At 38.4% G+C, this 21,572-nt stretch overlaps 1 protein-coding gene across 50 annotated transcripts in view; it reads right to left on the bottom strand.

The window, feature by feature from the left end:
- The window catches only part of PTPRD (protein tyrosine phosphatase receptor type D), a 2,126,684-nt gene that overhangs the window by 49,299 nt on the left and 2,055,813 nt on the right, over positions 1–21,572 (bottom strand). For all 50 annotated transcript variants that reach the window (XM_067041545.1, XM_067041546.1, XM_067041519.1 and 47 more), the window contains one exon: positions 10,794–10,969. In XM_067041545.1, coding sequence (XP_066897646.1) covers positions 10,794–10,969 — 176 coding nt within the window. The remainder of the gene's footprint in view (positions 1–10,793; positions 10,970–21,572) is intronic.

Below are 21,572 nucleotides of genomic sequence, written 5' to 3'. Positions count from 1 at the left end.
ATGTCAAGTTGATGTCTTGCTGCAAAAGACAAAAGAAACTTTGGAGGCCTCTTATTGCAGCATTGAAGGGATGCCAGCAATGTATGTACTGAGTTTAGGAATCAAGAGAGAAACTCAAACTCATTATTTAACAGTTTCAGCTGGACATCAACCCTTTCAAATCAAAACCAACAGGTCAAATCCCAGGAGGAAAAACACCACTATGGCGGGCACAAAAACAGCAAGTTAATGCAACAAAATGAACTAGAAGGTCAGTACAATGTACGGAACCCAATTCAATGTAATTATGTTTCAAAGCTGGGAATTGGTTATCCTCAGACCTTTTGGTGAGGTAAGGCGAAGGAAAAGAAGAACCATAAGCCAGCCTTTATGTGACCTCTGGAAAAATGACTCCATTACTGAGTGACTTTCCATCTACAAATCCACTCCATATACCTAAGATGTAGGAAAACTTAAATTTATACTAATTATTCTCATACTTCTAGTAGTAAGTTTGAGAACTGCAACTATTTTTGGCTTAGACTCTGACGTCTGTAGGAAAAAAAAATTACCACAAAACATTACTATAAGGAGTAAATATTGTGAACATTTTTAGCTAAAAGAATAAAACAAAAGTTCTTGTACTCATTTTAAATAATGAACTGTAACCTTACTCTTTACTAAAAGAAATCCTCTAAAATGTTTTAAGTGCAATTGTAGAAACTAGGAGTCATTTTTTAAGAAGCCAGTATATTTAAACATTGCCGTTTTCTCTCAGGAAATATTTCGCAAGGGGAGTTTATGAAAAAATAAACGTTCTAATGTATGCACACATACAGTCTCAGCAGTGGCATTAGAAGTGCTCCCTGAGCTCTCTGAACAGCTCCAGTGATACATTCTTCCCTTCAGTAGCGAGGACCCCGGCACTTCTTTACTCCACCTCATTCTGAGTAGACTGCACAGGTTTCACCCAAGTTCTGAGGGCTAAATTTAGGGCTTAGACTTACCGACAAATAACTCCTTTAAGCCTTTCATTTTTAGCTGTACACTAAACAAATCATTTCTGATTTTAATGTTAGAGAGCAAGTCAGAAGTCTAGTGAGGAAAAAATTAAAAAGGATGTGGGAAAATAATAGAAGTTATTTCTTTCTAATCAGTTATGCAAATGAACTAGCTCCATTCTCCTCTCTTGAGATTTTTTTTTTTTTTTTTTTAAAGAAGATGTTGGGGGTAGGAGTTTATTAATTAATTAATTTATTTTTGCTGTGTTGGGTCTTCGTTTCTGTGCGAGGGCTTTCTCTAGTTGCAGCGAGCCAGGGGCCACTCTTCATCGCGGTGCGCGGGCCCCTCACTATCGTGGGCTCTCTTGTTGTGGAGTGCAGGCTCAGTAGTTGTGGCTCACGGGCCTAGTTGCTACGCGGCATGTGGGATCCTCCCAGACCAGGGCTCGAACCCGTGTCCCCTGCATTAGCAGGCAGATTCTCAACCAATGCGCCACCAGGGAAGCCCTCTTGAGATGTTTTTTTGACAATAACCACTCCCCTCCCCCACCATTTTTTTCCTGGGAAAAAAATCTCAGAAGGTATTTGTAGAGAGTTCCTACTTGTTAGGCTTCATTCATAGAGCTGAGTGTGAGAACTGAGATGTGTAGGAGGCTCCCCTTAGGTTATATAGAATGAGAAGGCCAGAGCTAGTGAGTAAAAATACTGATTTCTGTCTTTTCTTATGTGATTCTGAAGTGACTACAAGTGGCCTTCAGGACTGATTCATGGAAGGTCAGGCAGTCTCACTGGTTGGCTAGTAAGCTGCTTCTCTATTTCCAGGACCAAAGCCTTGTGGCCTCTTCTATAAAATGGGAATGATTATCTCCAGCATGACAGGGCTATTGTAAGGCTCCAAAATCTTGCACCTGAAACTCTGAACAATGGCCAACACAAATAGGTATCCAATGGGAATAGTTGTTATTAACTATTAAGTAGATTATGTTCTCAATTTTTTTGTGGTGGTTGTTATAAACGTTCGGAATGTGAAAAAATGAATATGTTATTAATCCCAGCAGATACGTACTTAGGATGTTCTAGATGGACGGTAAGGTGTGAGTGGCTATGGGGACGGTCATAGTGAAAAACACAGTCCTGCCCCCAATCCATTGGCCTTATTGACTAAATATGGAGGTGTGTTTACATTTCCTGTTTTTTCAAGTAGGTAGTTGTGAGATTGTAAACAACTCCCTTAGTGCACCTGGACCCCAGTCTGCTGTGAGAAGAGAATGTACTAGACTCTGAGGTAGAAAAGGAGTGGAGCAGAACTCACTACCCAGGCTCTGGTTTAGAAACATTGCCCCGTAACTCTACTTGAGGCCTAAACTGAATGAGACAGTTCAGATTCCTGGCTGAATTTGGGGGAGATATTTCTTTTTATTATCACAAAGCAATTCCCCTTGTGTGGTAAGCTTTCATTTCTCTACAGTTGTGGAAAGACCAGGTTGACCATCGCTACATGTATGCTATGGAATATTTTCTCCCTTTCATGGCAAACTATTAAAAGCAAGTTGATGGAATGATAGAACATATTTAAATATATTCAAAAAGAAAACTCATTATTGGAAATATCTTGTAGGATTTGATCCAGCAGGTCTGCTGACTGTGCCTGGGGGGAAATGCTCTCCTTCTAGTTCCATTTTTACTTCCACATGGCTTATCTTGGACATGGCCTGGCACATCACGGGCACTCAACACGTGCAAGCCAACTTTATAATCAACTATACTGTGGTCTAGGTTGGCTTATTTTTAAATAGCCTAAAACTTTATGAAAACAAAAGCTCCTCATTTCAATTTAACAAAGCCTTATTGAGCATGGCAGCATGGCGAAGCATCAGAATTCTAAATGCGACAAACCAGTACCTCCAAAGGGTCCCAGCATCACTGAACCAAAAGGCATTTGCCACAAGTTATTTGGAAAAGACTGCCCAGGGCCAGGTTATTTAACCAAAGAAGGATTTAGAAAATAGACAATAAATGATACCTGGAAAACCATAACTATTGTTGAGAATGGCTGGAAATCAGTATTTAGTAAGTTTGGGCAGAGGATTCTTCTATAAGGAGTGGATAGTATGTTAACATTAGATAATGCAAATCAGGGTTATTATTGGGAAAAAGGAAATGTTAATACACAACTATCAACACACATTTAATAAGGGAAGATATAATGAAAGTTTCAGATAAATATTAGGATATATTTTAGTGGACACAGAATTATATGCTGAACTGTTTTTTCTAAAATAAGGAGAGATCATCTCAACGATTCTTTTCTCTTGCAGTAATAGTGTCATTCTCTCCACTGAACTAATATCAGTATTTAGCCATATCTATTTTCAAACGGCAAATCTACCTAGTTTGTGTATTTCCCCTTTTCATTTTCTCTTTGCAGACCAATATTTAGAGGAGAATCAAAGGCAATGGAATACTTGAAATGAAAGTGATATTAAAGCATTTGCCTACCAGCATAGAAATAGCTTTTCATGAATAAAACCATAAAGTTGAAAAATATTATTCTCTAAGTAAACCAAATTATACTTTATGAAACTGCTTATCAGTTCATTGAACTGTTCAAACACTTTCTAAACCATTTATTAATTTAAAGACCTGATATTCCCTTTTGTTTGATGTATGCTATGGACTGAATATTTGTGTCCCCTCAAAATTCATGTGTTGAAATCTAATCCCCTATGTGATGGTATTAGGAGGTGGGGCCTTTACGAGGTGATAGGTCATGAGGGTGGAGCCCTCATAGAATGGGATTGGTGCTGTATAAGAGAAACCCAGAGAGCTCTGTCACCCCTCCATCACATGAGGATACAACAAGACAGTTTTCTGTGAACGAGGAAGCGACACCTAGATCTTAAACTTCCCAGTCTCCAGAATTGTAAGAAATAAGCTTCTGTTGTTGATAACCCATCCAGTCTAGAGCATTCTCTTACTGTAGCCCGAACAGAATAAGACAACGTGTCTGCCAGGGGTTAACAAAGGGAGCTGCACTAAACTTTTCCAATGATTTCTCCCATTGTATCTCCAGTGTCTAGCACTTTGTTGTAGCCAGAGGAAAACTGTGTGAAATGCCTCTCTTTCATGTCCAGGTAGCACTTGGCTATCAAGCCTTCCCTCATGGTTTGGGTCTGTGGAGTTTGCCCCTCAGCCCCAATCACTCCTGGCAGTGGCTGGGTGCTCCATAAAGCCTTACTGTCACCTCTGCATCTGTCTTTGTCTGCCTAGTGGCTGCCTGTGGTCCAGCAATGCTCCAGTGTCACTGCCACTGAGAAATATCATTAGGTGACAGAGTTCCAGTAAAAAGATAATACGTTTGTATACCAGCCAGTATTGATACATTTCAATATTTTAACACCCAGTAGAACTATACTGGTGCATACGAGCTGAATATCTGCCCTGCCTGGGCATAGAAATTAATCCACACTTCTCAAAATCTTAGAAGTGACTTAGTCCAGCCTGGGAGTGCTGTAAACATGAATGTAGAGAATAAGAGGGGCTTCGCACAATGTCACTGGGAGCACAGCTGCATCTCCCCCACCCAGTCCAGCTCATTCCTTGGGCTGTGTTGCTTAAATCACTTGAATAGGAATGTTTTGAGCCAGAATCTGTAGGCTGCCATTCTAAATAGAGGAGGGGGGATGGGAAAAGTAGGTAGAAAATCCAGGAAGCAAACAAACAGTTAAGAAATTGGTGGGATTCTTTCTCTTTTATCTGACACTGTGTCTGTTGACAGGAGAAAACCGAAAGTGTGGAACTTGCCAGATAAGGACCCAAACATCCTTTAGGTTGCCAACATGAGTATCATTTTTTTTGTTGCCAGTGTCTGATATACATTAAGTATCCACCACTTTTCAAAAACAATCCCATACATCAGGAAGACTTCAAAGGCAATGTTTGCACTGCCGTCCCTACAGTTGCTTAAGGAAAAAGCAGTTTCTGTTGCCCTAGATAGGCAGTGCTTTAGGCTGCAGCTTTGAGAAATTAAATGTTCAAGGCCTTTGGCACTCCACTTCTATTTGGAAAAGGACACAGACCTGGCATTTGGAAAGCATTTGCTCTCCATTAAACTTACCGAACCTTGACAAACCGGAGGGGCCAAGAATTAGTCTGCCGCTGGCCAAGGCTGGGCCTTCCAAAACCGATATCGGCAATGAAAACAATAACGCTGCCATTTATAATCTTCAATGGGATTCTGCCAACTTTTAACCCAAAAGGACCTCCTAATCTGAAAAGAATCTCAAGATTTTCTGTTTTACAGAAAAACAAGAAAACGTTTGATCAAAATCTCCTTTTTTGCTGTTGTTTTGCCCAGAATTGCCTTCAGCCACAGAAGGAAGTGTGACTATATCTCCAGCTCACTGTCACTCTCTGTTGGGGTAAATTTACTATGGTGACTTTTGAGGAATGGAGAGGACATAGGAAGAGTGAGTGATCTTTAGGTCAGAAGTGCTCCACTGGCCAAGAATCAAGTTTAACTCCCTAAACTATTAACATTGTGTAGTTAATGCCAGTCTGGTCCCTTTGGGCTTGACAGCATCTAACCTCCATTCATTAGTACAAACAACCATATTTACTGGAGCAGGGATTTTCCTGTTCCTGGCCTAAGGTAATTCATGATGCACAAAACATTTGATCTGCTCTAGCAGTTGGATGCCATCAACTGGGTTGTCTGGTTCTCTTCTTGGGAACAGGAAATGGGATTTAGAGAGTTTGGAAACCAAGTATAGACTTCTTCACTTCTAATTCTATGCTTTTACTACTAATCAGTGTGGTCCACATTGGATGACAGTTCAAATCATGTCCCACTTTTGGGGTGTCAAAATTTCACTCCCATCCTTGACATTTATAGCACTAAGTACTGCCACGATAATCGCTCTTTAAGTGAATCAACTCCCACTATAAAACTTGCAAGACATGAAGCAACAATAAGTGTCAACTATGGGAACGGACTGAAGGCAGGCTGGGAAGACAAGTGAAGCCAAATATCCCTTAACCTCGGTGAAGCCATTTCACCTTCTGACACTAATCAAGGCTGCTCAAGAATTTGTTAGCCACAGGTGTACACGTTCCCTCTGTCTTGTATACCTCAAGATGGGAAACAAAGTTGAAGAGAAACAGCAAAAAGGAAAAAATAAAGGAAAAAATAAAAGTGAACAATCACCCACTAAATAGTAGAGCTTCCTGGGCCAGGAATCACCTTGGCACATCCTACCTCAGAGACTCCAATTCTTCAAGTGAGGCTTGCCAACCATGTGTCCCAGTTGCCCACAAATAACACCCCTGGAGTGGAAATCCCAGCTGTATACATTTTGCTCTCCTACCGGTGCTTCATTTTTTCCGAACTTTTTCTTCCCTCCATGCGGTCACCCAAACCAATTCATGTGCTTATTGGCATGTTATGAAACATGGAAACAATTAGAGACCACATTCTGGGGCAGAAGAATGACTCGCTGCAGAATCAATGAACTCTGCAGAACTTGAGAGGATTTGGCAAAAAAAAGATGGAAACTGTGGAATAAAACCCACTAACCATACCTCACGTCACACAGCATACAAGGCTTTAAACTGATCTGTGCATTTTCCGGCAGCAATCAAACTTTACCTTCAAAATCTCTAGTTTTTAGCTTTATATATGTATATATATATTCTAATGAAACTCAAAGAAAATATTCAACTTACACATTTTCTTTTCAGGGTTGATAAGTGGTGAACGTACAACCATGGAAATAGTCTCCTGATTTAAGTTTGGCATTCTTTCAAGGCCACATTTGAGGGAGAGTGATGGCATTTGAAAAATCAAAGAACTTAAGTTTTCAAATGGCCACCTTAAGCCCTAAGCCATACCTCACACTTGTAAAGGGCTTCTTTAGCCCTCCAAACGCTAAAGATGGTCAATTCTCTAACAAAAGACCAGTGAAATGTCTAACACATGCTAATGAACCCAGTGTCCTTTTGCTTGAGTGAACTATTCTAACTCAGCAAAGGTTACCTGCTGCTGTATCAACCACAGAGAGATGGTGAGAATGAGCCTTGGTACAGTAGAGGGTGGAAAACACAGGAGGTAGGTTTTAAAGGGAGAGTTCCCTAGCATCACCAAATAAAAAAAGAATGAGGAAGGAGAATGAAAAACCGAACCAGAAGGAAATGTGGTATCAAGAATATATTATATTTAGTGATAATTATTACTACATGTAACTCGTGTTGACATTACTCACTATTTTCATACTGTATTGCTTCAAGATATGTGAAAGTAGCAGCCAGAATGTTCTATTGTGGTCTTTTTGCAGACCAGTTAACACGTTCCCTGTGTCAGGGTCTCCATTCTGGAGATTCTGTCAAAGGCAAGTGCAAAAGAACCCCATGTTCTGAGCTACACTCTCCTCTTGACTAGGATGCATGGTTGTGCCATCCTGGGAACAGCGGGCACATTTCGCCACGTGTAGTGACTCTGAGTTTGGTTAGGATTCGTTGTCAACCACAGAGAAACAAACTCATTTCATTTGGGAACAAAAATTGAATTATTTGGAAGCCAGCTTTAGGGGAGACTTAAGTTATAATGGTAAAGCCTCCAACTTCTCTATCTCAACCAAAAAATAATAGTGTACACTCACTGAGCCACCCTGTCATATTCCTTGTCTCAGGCAATACCCACAATAACCCTTTCATGTAGTCCAAAAAGGAGAAAGGAGACTTTGAGGGGTCCCGCAGCTTGCTCGATATCTCATAGCTAGTATACACTAAAGTCGGGATCTAAACACAGACATTTGACTGCAAGGCACCCCTACCTGGAACTATGTCGGGTAGCTTCCTCTAGTGGTGGTGTCCCCAGGGAGTTCTGTGTCATATCATGCTATCTTCTCTTCCCTTTCCTTTTCCTTTCTCTTTTCCACTCCAGTTAACAGGTATTCCTGCCTACTTGTAATACACAGAAGTGTTTACGCACGCGCACACACACACACACACACACACACACCTCTCTTTTTTTCAACAAGCCAAGGGGATGAATATTATTTCAGGAACCTGAGCCTTCATCAAAATAATGAAATTTCAAGCTTCAGCCCTTGGAGAGGTGATTTGTTTAAACTGCCTGGACCTCCTCTCTTTCTAAGAGGGACTACAGGCAGTTTCTAAGTAAAGCCAGACTAGTTCATATGTCTACTTTGAATTTGGCTGCTGGGAATTGAGAATTCATTGAGTCCCCAGGTCAGCCCACATAACTCACAAAGTTCCCCAATATGGAGCTGTATATTTCAGCAACAACTAACCACTATTTATAACACTGTTTTTATAGCAAAATTTAATCTATGTTCTTGTTTTGAGAATCCAGGAATGCCTTCGGCTTCTTCCCTGGGACTTCGGGGGGTGGGGGGAAGAACAAGTGGACGGGGGAAGGTGGGGTGGAGGGTGTGAGGCAGGAAGACGAAGAGGGGGTGAGATCATTTGGAGGACCAGGGCTTTGTTAACTCTCTCTAGGGCATTTGGTCCCTTATTCTCAAGTGTTCTAGACTGGAGAACAAAGGGCTTTTGGGGCCTTGGGGGTCAGGGTTCATTTGTATGATTAGGTTGATGATGGTTGAGATTTCTAAATATTGGCTTATGCAGGTCATCATAAGTTTGGGTATAGGCTGAACCACTGCAGAATAAAAATCACAAGACAGCGCTTTACTTGGCCTCCTCAGGTCATTTAACAAAGGAGAAAGCTAACTTGCAAGAGCAAAGAGTAATTAATGAAGAGAGCAAACAGAGGCTCATTTAGTAACTTCCAAATAAGTTTCTCTGTCTGAGGTGGGGAAAAAAAGGTAGCCTGCAACATAAAGATAAACTGTAGGTATTTAAGTCACAATGCCTTCTGCCAAGAATTGCTCATTACCATCAGATGTTGCACTGGCAGTGGGGCCAGTTAGAACTAATTTTATTATTAGAAGCAATTAGGGAGAAAGGGGGCAGAATTCCATTTGGTTATTTCAAAACAAGTTTCTGTGCATGGCTTAATGAAGGCCTGCAGTGTCAAGATAAAAATGTGTGTTTTACTGAAAACAGCTTTTGCAAATGACTGCTTGTTACCAGCCGGTTATCTCCAGGCAGAACAGTCCGAGTAGCTTGGATTTACATGCGTGCTGTCATATAAACAGTTCAGCTGTCTCCGCTTCACAGAAGTGTTAACAGACAGTACTGCCTGGTGGGTAAGCACAGATGTTGTGGAGACAGACTGTCTTCAATTCCTCACTCTGACCTTGGTAACTGAATGAGCTTAGGTGACCTTCTGGAATGTCCTGGCCTTACTCATATATAAAGTGGAAATCACAGAAGTGTTTATCTCATGGGTTGTTGTAAAATATCAATGTATCCAATACATGTTAGGCATTGTTAGAATGATTAACGATTATATCCAATAATTATTTGGGTGGGGGATTGTTTTTAAAGCAAGGGCTTGCTAGATAGGGGTTACCCTTAGTACAAGTCAATAATGGATCTATTTACATCCATTTTGAGTAGCATTTGCATGTAAAGTATAACACAGAGACGTCTTCGCAGCCATCAAAGTTTTTATCTAAATTCTTTTCAGACAATATTTCAATATTTCTGTAGAATTCACATTTTGAAAAGACCTGATTGCTTTTTCGGTTTGCTAAACAAGTTGTGTACTATATCTATTGATTTCCCAGCTTTAAGGTAACAGCTGGGACTTTTTATATTTTCCTAAATCTGAGCTTTTCCCTTATGAATCTCCTGAGCAGCTCCTCTCTTATATACATACTGGGGCTAAGAAAAACTGCCATGTATTGAGCTTAGGAGAACATTAAAAAAATCTCAACTGTCACGCAACAAATGGGGAGTTGGGCTTTTGGTTTCCTTCTAAATATCCTTTTTGATAGTACTGTGATCCCAGTGAATGAGCCCTCTACTGGTGGTTTCAGACTCTGCCCCGAAGGCCCCATACAGTGAGAGTATGTGCTGTCTTCAGTGATTTGTCAGAGACTTACTTGTTCCTTAAATTCTCAAGGTTACAGATTGATTTTCATCAGATGGCTACGATATTCACTTGGCATATTCACTTGGGAATATGGCATCCTGCTTACCCATTATGTTCTCGTTTTGCAAATCAAGAGCATTTAACTAATGTGCCGTGCTCCATAATATTGGACCCATATGATGAATAAAACTCCTTTCTTGGACCTTACTAAGCAATGACTCCATTATTAAAATCTATTCATTTTGGAGAAGGCTAAACTAACAAAATGCCCTCTACACATTTATGTGTTTTCTCAGCAGTGTATTAACCAACATCATATTTTTGGCTGCCCTGACTTAATTTATGCTAATTTGAATAATTTTTAAAAAGAGCCTCTTTCACAGAATTTTAGATTTTACACTGCAGATTATGAGAAAGAAAAAGTTGAAAATATTGGGAAGTACATATGGTGGGATTCTCCCACGAAGTCTGTGTGTTCTTGTTCAATGTGGGTTTTACAAAGATGTCCAAGTTAATATATTTATTTTTTCTAACCAAGTTGTCTAGTTCTTTGAGTGCTATTTTTTTCTTTTAGCGACCACACACATCGTAACATGAGAGAATTTCCTTTTTGAAAGATTCAAAAGCATGTTAAAGAACAGTTTAATCTAAGCTGTTGATGCTCATTCACAATTATTGTCTATTACAAAGTCAAAGCTTAAAGACAGGTTAGATTCTGACCAGAATAAAATATGCATTGCAGGAACTATCTGAGGGAAGATTTTAAAAGGGAGAAGGTAGACATTCATCCTTACCCTGGATCGTTCTTCTAGTTTTGTCATCATAACAACTGTGGCACTCCGTTGTTCCCATATCATTCTCCAAAAGTCCCCAAATGTTTCGGGGAGAGATCCCTGTGTTGCAATATAGGCATTTTGTTTCCTATAGCCATCTATGTAGTTAGCATTCACATAGTCACTTCCTGGGATTCCTGTAAAACAAGGAGTGTTATTCAATGAGGTGAACATATCACAAGAGGAAACAGCCTGGGACATGCCCTAATGACAGTGTTATATTAAGAGGAGTCACACTATATTAAAGTTTGGGTTTTAAACAAGATTAAAAATAGGTCTTATTGGGACCATTACGTTAGAGTAATGCAATGTTTGTATTTATAATGTGACAAGGTGGACTCCAAAGAAAGAAAAACACAAACAATTGTCCATAAAAATGCCTTTTCTCTCACACGCTGTCTGTTTTCTCCATTGCATCAGAAAAATATAGCTTGCAAAGGAGGATGAACAATTATCTGGCCACTTTCCTCACTCATTGTCTTCTTCGTTCCCAGACAAAAACCAACTAAAATAATGCCTGAGCCTGAAAATGCAATATAGTGTGGAACATGTCATTAACAGTGAAAAATTCTTTCCAGATTTAGCTAAGAGGGAACTCATATATAAACTCTTTTAATCCTCACAACAACTCTGTGAAGCTCTTTCATGATCTTCCTTTCACAGAGGTGGAAACCGAGGTGCACAGAGCTTGCTGACATTGGTGGAGTCTGGTTTAATTATAGGCAGGCAGTCTGCTACATCTGTGTCTTAACCTCTGTAGGGTACTGCTTCTCGTTTAAACCCCAACGGGTTGTTGTATCACATGAATCTCTCCTTGGATTATGACAACTGCCTCCTAATTGGTTGTCCCGCTTCTGCTGTGTCCTTTGCAGTCTGTTCTCTATCTAGTATGAGAGCAATTTTTAAAAATATATTTCAGATGCTGTAATGTCTCTTCTTCAAAGCCAGCAATGGCTTCCCCTTATACTTTAAATAAAATCCAAACTCTCAACAATGGCTACAAAACTCTGTACTTCTCCAGACTCATCTTGTCCCACTCACCTCCTCGCTTTCTAACTCCAGACGCTGGCCTGCTTCTAGATGCTGGCTTTGTTAGAAAACATTGCTAGCTTAGTACCATCCCACATACTACAACACTCTCTGCCTCATTCCCATCGGAGGGCACTCAGCCTCCATCTCAGAAGGCCTGCCCTTGATACCCTGGGACCTAAGAACCCTCTTGGCAACTCTTTATATGACTTATTACACATTGAAATTATATATTTAGTTGTTTGTTAACTTGCTTATTGCTTGTTTTATGTGCCTCTAGACCACATCTCTTTTATTCACTTTTGCTATCCCTAGTGACAAAAAAGAGCAAATTATGTGCCTCCGTTTCAACATTTAATAAGTAGCACAGCTGTAATGTAATACAGATATTCTGATTAAAAGTCTAATTTTCCTTCAGCACAACAGCTTTAAAAGGGGTATAGGAAAGTTTGAGTTTCTTTCAAGAAGAGTGACTGGAATGATTAAGGAAATCAAAGCTATTCCTTATGAGAAAGGAATATATATTATAACCTGGCAAAAAGATAGGGGTTGGAGATAAGAGCTGCCCATAAGTGTCTGAAGAGAGGTTGAGGTTTACTATGTTGAGACCCAAGTCTTTCAGTTCTGAAGGATGCAACTACAGAGAGATGAATTTCATCTCCAGTAGAATAAAAGTCAGAATCAGAAAGGGGATAGATTTCCTCCAGAGGTAATGAGTGGCCTATCCCTGAAGGGGAACAAACACTTTACAGGGAGGTAGCAATAGAACCTGTACATGGTCACTCCTTACTTTGGGAAAATATTAGTCTTGGATTTATTAAAAAAAAAAAAAAAAAAAGAATATTTTCTTTATAATGGAACATATGTTCCCAAGCTAAGATTACTGTATTTCACTGATTGCCACTTGCAATTACTTTGACTGCTTTTCTGATTCCAGTTGTAAAACTGATCCTCTCAAGAAAAAGTAATGAAAGTCAGATGGAAACTGCTGGGCTCCAAGATGAACACATGGATATGGAATACCACCGGCATTAGTGAAAAGCCTTTTGAGCAAAAACTGAAATGCACGGTTGGTTGTAACATTATTCATCTATTATAGCTACTCAAGAAGCAGTTGGGGTTCTGGCAGCCCTTTGTTGATAAAGATCCTATTCCTCCCTGACACCAAATTACTGTAGATTCAAAGGACAGTTTAAATAAAGTCCTCAGGTTACAACCACTGGGGAAGCACGCACATCTACATGTCCACAGGATTTGGTTCTGAGCCACCAATGAGTCTATTTTATAATACAGGAAAAACCCACTTTAAATAATTTAATTTAGCAGTTAACATTAAAGAATTGATAGAAAGAATTCTGGCCAAGAGCCTCACTCCACTACCAAAATACAGAAAACTTTTTTCCAAGAAAACTCAAAAATGAAGAAATCTGGTTTAATGACTCAGAAAATGCATCAGCTGGGCACTATGCCATTTTTCCCTCATCAAGGATGATAACAAATGTGTCTGAACAACGCATCTGAGGACAGAGGAGGTGGGTGTGAGACTCATATCTAAAGGAGGGGAATCAGACCTATCCTATATTCTTGCATACATTTTAATCAGTTATTATGTAATAAATTGTTTTTTGACATATTGCTCAAGTTTGAGCAATAAGTCGTTATATTTTAGGGGGAATAGGTTGATACTGAATAATGGTTGCATTTTCCAGGGATAAAAATACAAAAATTCTGCCTGAAAACTATTAGGCACCTGGGATCCATACTGTATCACCAAATACTTTAAGAATTTGGGACTTGATATTCTGGAAAGAAGAGAATTGAAAACAATAATTCAATACCTAGGAGAGCTCATTGTTAGGCTAAAATTTATATCCTGAAAATAGCGTGAGGCTCCTCTTTTATTTTGACACTTGTCTGTAAGGAGGTAGTACGTGGTAAAAGCCTCCTGGCAAATTTGTTTACACACTCTGGCAAAAAGACACTTCCAGTAAGTTCTGTCACATGTCTTTTGCAATGTGGAGATGTGAGAGGTGGCTATGTTCTCTAGAAGCTCTAAGGCCTAATGTGTCCTATATTCATACAACCCAACATAACAAGCTGTGAAGAAAGAGGAATGAGAAAAGATCTGAGAAATGGTGGTGGCTTGCCCTTCTAAAAAATATTAACCCCCTATTGGAATCTAAAATTAAAGAGCAGTGTATTTCAAGTAGATGAGACCTCAATTTTCAGTGCGATATATTTAGAACAATTTTTCAATCAACCCCAATGGAAAAAAAAAATACTATGCTGGCTTTCCACTAATGTAACACTAATCAGCATGCACTACTGATCCAAGAGAAGTGTGTGAGGATTAAATGAATTCTTCTGGATCGATGATGAATAGAAATCTAAGTTAAAATGCAGAACTGAAAGAATATAGGATTACTGTAAATTAGCTGATTGCTTTTATTTCTTGGAGTTACGGAGACTTTTGTCCAAAACTATGGTAATGGTGTGCCTTGCCTTTTTTTTTTTTTCTTTTTTTTTTTTTGAGGGGCAGGAGTTATTAAAATAACAAGAGCGTAAAAAAGATGTCTGAAGCTCATCATAGGCAATATCTTAGGATTGGCCCTGCTGTAGGATTGTCTCTTGGACAGTTGGTCTTAATGTCATTGTCCAAGAAAAACAGCTTAGATCCAAAACTTGTTCTTCCTAGGCATCCATGGCTTTACTTCGTTTATAAAAGTAAGTTTTCGTGATTTCCTATGTATTGTTTCATGTGTATTCTCCAATTAATAAGTCATGTAAACAGTTCCGACACCAATAATAATTATTTATCATTCTAATCTTATAAGTGAGAATACTGAGGCTAGATCTTGACTTTATATTGTACCCCACAATATTCCCCATTCCTGTGTTATAGTCTATTTCATCAGTTAATGGACTGTTATTTCTTGTGGTGCTTAAAATGATTACTTACATGCTTTATACTGGGTCTTTGTGTTTTGGGCAAACTAAGAGTTATAAAACTCAAGCCTTTAACAGATATTGTGATGAGGGGAATGATTGGTAGAACTGTGCTTCTGTGTTCTTCATGCACAGCAAGCCATAGCAAACAGCTATTCAAACAGGGATGGGTCAGGTTTAGGCTTTCATTTTATTCACTGGGAATTGCCAGTTATAGCTTTCAGTGGAAAAATTAGCCTGGACATGAACTTTGGGCTCCCCTGTTTTTCTGTCTGAAAAACTTGGAGAATTTATCATGAGTTCAACATGCAGGGGGGTAATGCCATTTTTCTTCATTTAAGCCTGGGATTAACACTTTAGGGCTTCATAATAATGTTCCCCTGTGTGTTTGAATATTCACAAAAGGAGAGGAATCCTCGGAAAGATAAAGCTACTAGGTTTGAAAGAATATTCGTGATGAATAATTAACTCATACTGAGAAATGCTTTAAAACCTTGAAAGCATGTTGAAATGTCAAAGAATACACTATCTGAGCTGTTTTGTCATGACTGGATTAAAATAAGTTTTTATTTCCCCTTGTTAATTTTATGAGAACTAATTGGGTCATGTGGGTCCAGTTAAAAAAAATAAACAACTTGCTTTGCATTAGCTTTTTCAGGTCAGCAGATAATTTGATTTGAAAAGACTTCTCTTGTCAAGAGGTGTTTATAATTATAAAAATTTAATAATGAAGGCCTTACGCTCTGATGTTAAGTGAAAAAAGCAGGACCCAAAATAGTACATGAATTATTTTATTGATGTGAAATTAAGTAATCATAAGGGGTAAGTGTGATACTTTTGTGTCACTCCACACTGGAGGGTAAGTCATATGTGCCTCCTGGAACAATACTAAGCACATGCTAAGGCTTTAGAGAAATTGACCAGGAAACCAGAACTCCAGTCTAGGGCAGTATGCTGGTAGGTTGCTCTTTGACATTTGGGCAGTCCGTTCAACTTGTCCAGACTTCTGATTGCTTATCTGCTAAACAAGGTGTGTTGGACAAATTGATTCCCTCAAGTCCCTTTGAGTTCTAAAATAAGATGTCTCTCTGTGGTATTCTTAACCTTCCTGGATTCAGAAATCTCTGTGAAGTTATTTTAAGATAAATAGAGGCTTTGTGGCTCTCAGATTAGGTAGGAACATGCTCTGATGATCGTTCAAGCTGATTCCTATTGCTTCTACCTCTGATGTGCTGAGATGAGATTTTTTTTGGTGTGATTGATACTTCAAATCTTGATTAGAACCTGGTGGGGTAAAAAATAAACAAATTCAAAAACAAGAGGAGGGGGTAGGACTAGGCTAGTACGCAGTCTATTCAGAAAAAGCAGCTTTCCTTGAATTGTGGAGGCAAGAATGAGTAAGAGGCAGCATTAGAGGGAAGGCTGAATGCTATCCAGGGCTCCAGAAGACAAACTACTACAGCATTACAGAGATGGAGACAGACCTCCAGCTCACTGGCTGACTCTGTTCCAACTTGCAGTGTGGCATCAAAACTCCAGCACTTTTGTTTCCTTTCACTCTGCAAACGCTTTGTGAGTTTGTGTCAAAAAGAAATTGTTTTTTTGGTAAGCCAGTTTATTCCCTGTTGTAAGATGGAAGTACTCAGGATCCACTAGAGCACAAAAGCTATCGTTTATTTAGTAAATAACGTCTCCACCACTTCAATACACAAATAAAAAGAAAAACTCCAACAACAACGAATTGCCAGTTAAGACCTAGATTGTAATTTTTACAACCCACAATGCAGAAAAAACTGTTTATTTTGTTTGCTGACACTGGCAAAACTAGAGAACAGAAAATAGAAAAATGAAATCCAATAATAACTTACTAGTAAATTTATTTGATTTCAAGGGACACAGGCCTTCTTTCTCCTTCACTTACACCATGGCAGCCACCCACAGCTGCATCAGAACTAGCAAAAATGAAGGATTCTCTTCGCAACATACCAGAAAAAACAAACGCTTCTTGCAAAGGCACGGTGTATTATCTGCCAAAGTTTCCCCAGATGTGACTGCTGTTTGGCAAATGACCCTCCATGTTTCTACCGTATGCAGGACGATTTGTTTTAAAAGTGTGCGTTGCTCTGTGGGCACTGCAGCTCATCACCACAATGAGTTAATGGAAGGAGAAGAGTTTGTGAACCCAGCCTCCACCCTCTCAATGTTCTCAGTCCTCCGCGCTCTGGTTTTCTATTCCTCAGCACTGCTGAGGAGGCTGGGTTATGAGAGTGGCTACAGAGAAGGATGTGGGCGATTGGATTGTCTTTGAATGCATTCTAAGATTAGCTACACGTGTTGGGGACTTATCAGCACTTGTGACAGAGGGAACTGATTTCTGGTTAGGGGGCACTTTGCCCTGAAATATAAAGCAGACTTTGGGCCACTGAAGCATGCCTGTTCAGCCAAGTCACAGAGTTTTGGTCTACTTAGCTTATGTTAATAAGGATGCAATTATTGTAGGGCTTTATTCAGCAATGAAGTAGTCAAAATGAAATGCAGAGTATGACGACAGGAGCTCTGTCTGTAGGAAACTCTCAGAGCCCCAGTCCCCTCATATATATATCCTAAAATACGAGCAGCACTTTCATAACCTCCTTACCCAAAACCCCTGTGAGAGTCAAATGAGTCAATGCATTTGAAATATCTAAAATACCAGTGGATGCTAGTTATTCTTATGATCGATGTGATAAACAGAAATGAAATAAGCCTAGTCATTCCTAAATACTCTACTGACAAAAAGGAATCCCAAATCTGGAAGGCCCCTTCCTAATTCCTATATTTAAAAAAATTAACGGAGAGGACAAAAATAATTATTTTTTAACTTCCCAACCATGTACAACCTGTGCCTATATTCTAAAAACAGAGCCATTCCGCAGATGACTTAGGTTCCTCTGCAGCATCAGAGTAATGAAGTATAGATTCATTAGCACAATCTGCATAGATGTGCAATACAAATGAAAAGAAAATCCCAATAACTGAACTAAAGAAAATGGAGATAAAAAGAAACTCATAGAGCTTTCTGAGTTACTCTTTGATTAGCTTCCTGGGAACAAGAGTAAAGGAAAAAACCAACACAACTAGCCATCCCTAAAAAAGGCTTTTTCTCTTTTCTAGGTAAGAAGCACCACAGGTGCAGGCTGAGGTAGAAGCTGGGGAATAACAGATCCCCACACCACTTGCTCTGCTGCATGCAGGAGAGAGATGCCATTTAAATAGAGAGTGGCATGGACATATATACACTACCAAATGTACAATGGATAGCTAGTGGGAAGCAGCCACATAGCACAGGGAGATCAGCTTGGTGCTTTGTGTCCACCTAGAGGGGTGGGATAGGGATGGTGGGAGGGAGACGCGAGAGGGAGGGGATATGGGGATATATGTATACGTATAGCTGATTCACTTTGTTATACAGCAGAAACTAACACAACATTGTAAAGCAATTATACTCCAATTAAGATGTTAAAAAAAAAGAATTAACTTGAAAACTTAAAGACTGAAAATGTTAGAGAAATTGAGCTAACTCAATGCTTGATGTTCTGAAAAATGTGAGAAAAATGAACTCAACCAATAATGGGATAAGATTTAGCCTTGTTTTTTTTAAACATCTTTATTGGAGTATAACTGTTTTACAAAAGTGTGTTAGTTTTTCCTTTACAACAAAGTGAATCAGTTATACATATACATATGTTCCCATATCTCTTCCCTCTTGCGTCTCCCTCCCTCCCACCCTCTTAGCCTTGTTTTTTTTTTTTTTTTTTTTTTTTAAGATGAGGCATATATTCTAACCAACTTCCTTCAGTAGTTTAAATAGAATTTCAAGAGCAAAATAAAACAAACACCAGGTGCCCACAGATTAGTCATTAGTGTCTGGGATTGGGGGAGAGAGGAAAGAGAAAGAGAGAATGAACCAAGAGGGAGGAAGAGGAATCATATTTATTGAGTCAATCATGACAGCTATTCTTTACTGAGGAAAACAATTTTAATTCTTTAATGTTAGTGCTTCATATGGAACATTTATATTCACTATAATATAATTAAACACTTATTAGAAAATGTTGGCTAGATGGTATTAACTGATTTTCCTGTTTGTTTTTGGTTTTTTTTTTACTTATTGAAAATATATCAGGTTATTAGATATGGCCTGTTAAAAAAAAAAAGATAACTCACAGCATGGATAAGATGTGAAACTGGAGAATGTTATCATGTGCTGACCGCTGTTTTAAACAAATCGGTAGAGATTTACCTTTGAACACTATACAGAAGAAGCTAAGACAGGACTTAAACGTAGAGCACAAGTGTGGTGGCAGATGGCAAACCGATAGTACAGGGGAATATCAGTAGTTTCTTCTCTTTACTTTTTAAATTTCGATTTATCTTAGGGGCAGTGATTCTGTGAGCTGCTTCCTCATTTTAAAGGTGCTAAATTGCGCATCTCACAGATAATGAAGTTGTTGTAACATCATCTATATTATTTACAGTTGGAGTTGTCTTGAGTTGCTCCTATTATATAAATCAAACAGCAGAGGATACATTTTGGATTTCCATTTAAAAGAACACATTCTTCCTCTTGTTGAAATTTGTAATGCTATTATAGGTCTCGTTTCCATGTATCAAGCACCAATATTTTCTTTTGCTTCACAGAGTGCTGCAAATATATGCAGCTTTCTCATTTGGATATTATTAATTTTTCCATAGATCATATACAAAAGAAATTCCATCTGTGGATAAAAGGATCTATCAATAGTAGTAATAAAATTAATAACAGCAATGATAACTTTAATAGTTCCCAATATTTATTAGGCATTTTCTTTGTGCCAAACACTCATCTAAAGGCTTTACATGCATTAATTCATTAAATCCTCCTAATGATTCTAGGAAGTAGGTATTACTATTAATTCGATTGCACAAATGAGGAAACCACGGCACAGTAACTTGTCCAAACAATCTCTTCAGAAGCAAGATGATTTAATAGGAAAGTAGTTCTTGAAAAATACATAGGCCCTTGTAAGAAGATACCTCTTCATTATAGAGATGAAGTGAATAAACATATTTATGGTTTGAAACTAAATATATTCCCCCAAAACTAGAAAAAAATAAAACAAACCCATATTTTACTAAGATGCCTTTATCAGATTAATAAGCACTGGTGTTAAGAAATGCATATGGCATGAAGCCCTTTATTCTTTGTCATTTCTAACTCTTTTAAGTAAAACCAGTTAAACCTGGCTCAGTAGGAGAGACACATACCAGCCAATAATTCTATTTGAGTAAACCCTCTGGATTAAATGTGTGGGTTTTTTTTTTCCCCTCTAAAGAGTAATCTCTTAATGTCCAAGATTTAATATTTATCTATGATCCCTGGATTTAGAATCAACCTTCAGAATTTTTGGAATAGCAGGAAGGATCTTATACATTCTCTTTTTAGGAAGAACCAGAACAAAAGACACTAAATCAGGGGCCCCTACACTGGAGAATGGGCTTGCAAAGAGATTGTGTGTCTGTGAACTCTATGATATTAGTATACAGATAAAGTGTGTAGGTGCCTTTTCTTTGCAAGTGGGATTTAAAATGTTCATCAGATTCTCAAAAGGAACCAGCTCCCCACAAAGGGTTAACTGAACTAAGTTACATGCCCAAGGTCACATAGCTGCTAAATCTGGGATTTAGTTTCTGTCTTCTTATTTCGTATTCTTCCTAAGATACCTCAAAAAGTAATATTAAACAAATTTTTAAAATCCACCTGAAAGCCATTTATATATTGCTTATTCTTTGGAAAAATTCACTTTGACGGAAGTCTAAGAACACAGTTGAAGACCTCTGGCTCTAAGATTTCTATCATAATTGTTTCACAATGTATATTTCAAAATTCCTAGACAGTCATCCCAGCCAAAAAGGCAGTTTTTGAATTAGGTTGATATGTATAGGCTCGGCCATTATGATTCAAAGGTGGCTACAGTCTTAAGTGACCTATTGGAGAGAAGAGGCTTCTTGAGTCCAGCTGACTCATATGTTAAAATTTTGGTTCTGCCAGTAACTAGCTAATGTAAACAAGTTACTTGACTTTTTAAAGTTTAACAGTTTCCTTGTCTATTAAATTGGATGATAATAACTAGCTTTTGAGGTTGTTCTGAACACTATAAATAACAACTATACATGATTTTATACACTGTATATAAAAATCTATGACATGATGCCCAACACATGGTAAATACCAAGACAGTCACGTCTATCATAACATCTTGTCTTTGTTGTCGAATTTAATAGGAGGGTTTTAAATTTTGCTCTATATTTAGTCCTGGCCAATGATTTTAAAAAATTCCATCAACATGACTTTTAAAGTGAAATGTTAATTATAATCCTACTAATAGAAATGTAGTACTGGCAGCAGTGAAGAGTAATTATATTTTACAAAAAAAAAAAAACCAAAACATTTTTATCTAGGACTGTAATAGTTAGATTGAATTTTTGATAGTTACGAGGCAGTACAATTAATAATCTACCACTAATTGATATTCCTGAGTTTATAAGAAGTTGAAGATATATAAAAAGATATTTTAGCTAAGTAGATCACCTGTGAGGGACAGATGTAACGTTCTGCAATTGTAGGACTCTGATGTATTTGGGTCACTGATGATCCCCCCTTTTGTGTCACTGCCTCAGAAAAGTCAGGCCATAAAGAGGGAAATGAAATATTTAATGTGAAGTTTGTGTTATCCATGATACCAA

Source organism: Kogia breviceps, chromosome 8, assembly GCF_026419965.1.
Source record: "Kogia breviceps isolate mKogBre1 chromosome 8, mKogBre1 haplotype 1, whole genome shotgun sequence".
Lineage (NCBI taxonomy): Eukaryota > Metazoa > Chordata > Mammalia > Artiodactyla > Physeteridae > Kogia > Kogia breviceps.
The sequence above is the reverse complement of the archived record's forward strand: the minus strand, read 5'-3'. Positions and strand labels throughout refer to the sequence as shown.